Source organism: Homarus americanus, unplaced genomic scaffold (genome assembly GCF_018991925.1).
Source record: "Homarus americanus isolate GMGI-L3 unplaced genomic scaffold, GMGI_Hamer_2.0 scaffold43564, whole genome shotgun sequence".
Classification (NCBI taxonomy): Eukaryota; Metazoa; Arthropoda; class Malacostraca; order Decapoda; family Nephropidae; genus Homarus; species Homarus americanus.
Window position 1 is genome coordinate 7,501 of NW_024714954.1, and position 2,654 is coordinate 10,154.

The 2,654-nt window shown below is 46.2% G+C and overlaps 1 protein-coding gene across 1 annotated transcript in view; it reads left to right on the top strand.

The window, feature by feature from the left end:
• The window catches only part of LOC121879779, a 6,915-nt gene extending 6,486 nt beyond the window's left edge, over positions 1-429 (top strand). Inside the window, exon 4 of the mRNA XM_042386568.1 lies at positions 1-429. This exon is cut by the window's left edge and continues 777 nt beyond it. Coding sequence (XP_042242502.1) covers positions 1-148 — 148 coding nt within the window. The 3' untranslated portion in view covers positions 149-429.
• The last annotated feature ends 2,225 nt before the right edge of the window (positions 430-2,654 follow it).

Sequence of the window (2,654 nt, forward strand, 5' to 3'; positions counted from 1 at the left end):
GACCACCAAGGTGAACAAGAAGCCCAAGATCAGGTTTCCGGGACTACTGGACCCCCGGAGACCACCCAGACACAGGAGAGTGAAGACGACTGAAGAGGACACGAAGACAGGAGACACACACGACCCCTCCGTCAGTAGCGTGTCCTGAGCGGCTCCCACACCATGACTGTTCCGTCCCAGCCGAGTAGTGTGGAAAAGGTGTCACAATAAAAACTCATTCCTGTACAATATGAACTTATGTAAAAAAAGTGTTCTTTAGCTCACTGGGGACAATATGTTGAAGGGTCATAACTGCAGGTGTGAGGCGGTTGTTCAATATGGTCAGGGTGTTTCTTATCTCTCTTAACCATCTTTCCAGGACTTGGTGTAATACTGACGCGTACAATACTGCTTCTTGGTCACACTTCTCATGTATGGTGTTGTACATTAGTTATAATAATAATAATAAAATAATAATAATAATTTATTAATAATTATAAGACTAATAACACAAAACTCTATTTAATTTATCAACCCATCCATCAATACTGCTGTGCTTTGAGAGAGAGAGAGAGAGAGAGAGAGAGAGAGAGAGAGAGAGAGAGAGAGAGAGAGAGAGAGAGAGAGAGAGAGAGAGAGAGAGAGAGAGAGAGAGTCCAAGTGACCATCAAACAATCGTGTGTATCGCTGGTTCTGCTGCAGCTCTGGTCGACCATGTCAGGTTCTCGCCGAGTTCTCCTGTACTAAAACTGGTCTTCACTGGACTTCTAGGAAGACCAGGTAGTCATAACTGATACAAATCTCCAGTATAAATGCGCCACACTCGTACGACGTACACAAGAGAACTGTGTAGGTATGTGAACCTACACGGACGCGCACACGACGACATTTTAAGTAAATAAGCATTGGCTTGCATGTGGAAATGTATATGAGTGGTGGAAGGAGTGTGCACAGTTCACATCTCTACCCACTTTACCCCAGGGACATGTTTCGGCGACAGGAGACGACCTTCACCCGCCTGGGATTGCAGAGTTATGCCAGAAAGCCTTCATTTGTCCAAGTATGCCTTACGGTTATCCCCTCACTGTTGTATCAGGGGTTTACTCCGTAAGCCTTTATCCGTTCTTGGGCTAACCCACAAAAAGGGGGGGGGGGGGGGGGGGGGGTAGGCGTCAGGGCGTGTCCACTGTCCACACGCCGGTGGGCCTGCACGCCGTACTTCTGGGGCCCACTGCTGTATCGAGATACCCTGACCGGTCTAGCAAATCGTCGCAAGACGCCCAGTACCAGGAGGTTGCCGAGCCTGAGGGCAGGAGGCACAGCAGGAGTCTTGATGGTGGAGAGGCTGTGTACTGACGCACTCGACTTCCCTTTCCACCACAAGGGCATGCCAGCGGCGGTAGCTGAGAGCAAGAAGTTGCAAGCAAGGAAGCAAACAAGCAAGCAGCTTAACAGTGACATTAAACCACTGCACTAGACGCATCACACATCACACCTTCCCCACAACTACATTATATGAGACTAACCATTCTTCCAGCTTCCACAATCAACAGACCATCCACAAATACATTCAAACACAACGAACAAAAACGCGTTCTCTCCTTTCCCAAATTTCAATAGTCACACCTTAAAACACACGGTGCGACAAGGTAAACTTCCTCCCAATGACTGCCACTTCCTCCCTCCTCTTACCCCTCTACCTCACCACAAACTGCTATACTCCTTAACCCTTCTCCCCCTCCCCCAGCAACCTCCTCTCTGCAGCACTGCCCCCATGATGGAAGTCTTGTGACGAGATGACGAGAAAACATTTAACTTAGTTTTCCCCAAATATAAAAGTTTTCTCTAACATCATTAATTTCTAATCAGTAGAAAATGAGAATTTATTAAGCGATAACTCACTTATTTTTCCACCCCTACTGATTGACACTGCTTGGAACGGCAGAAAAGATAAAATAACTGATTGATGTTTACTCACCCAAAATCCCCAAACAAACACAAGATTTTGTTTGTGTATAAGCAACGTAAACAAAAGACACAAACAAAAGCAAACAATGTATATATTCAACCGAGGAAAGTTCATGAAAAACAATTAGTTAAAAGCTTATTATTTCCACTGGTGTTTTGATTTTTTTATTAACTGATAGATAGATAGATAGATAGATAGATAGCCCAGATTAAAGCCGAAGCGAGTAGTAGAGTTAGCTTAACCTAATCTCTCTCTCTCTCCCATCCTTCCTCCTCCCCCTCCTCACACATTCACACACTCCACAATAATTCCCCCACCCATACCCCTTCCCCAACCCACCCCCTCCCTTCCCTTACCCATCTTCCCTTCTCTCTCCTTTCCCTCGCTCATCCCCTTCCGCCTTCCCTTTCCCTTCTTCTCCCTTCTCCCCCTCCCCTTAATGGACAGGTGTGAACTGGTTACAACTCACCCCATATGTGATCAAACGACTCCGCTAAATGTACTTGATAATGACCTGCTAGAGAGGGACGTGGGCAAGAAAGTGCTAAGCCACCTCGTGTCCGTAAGACCTAACACTGCCCTGTGGCTCATTAGGACTATAGCACGTATAGGTGAATATGTGTGTGTGTGTGTGTGTGTAGGTAGACGTTGAGGTCGAGTCTCAAGTATAAATTTGACGCCATTTTGGTTATCCTATTTGTAATGT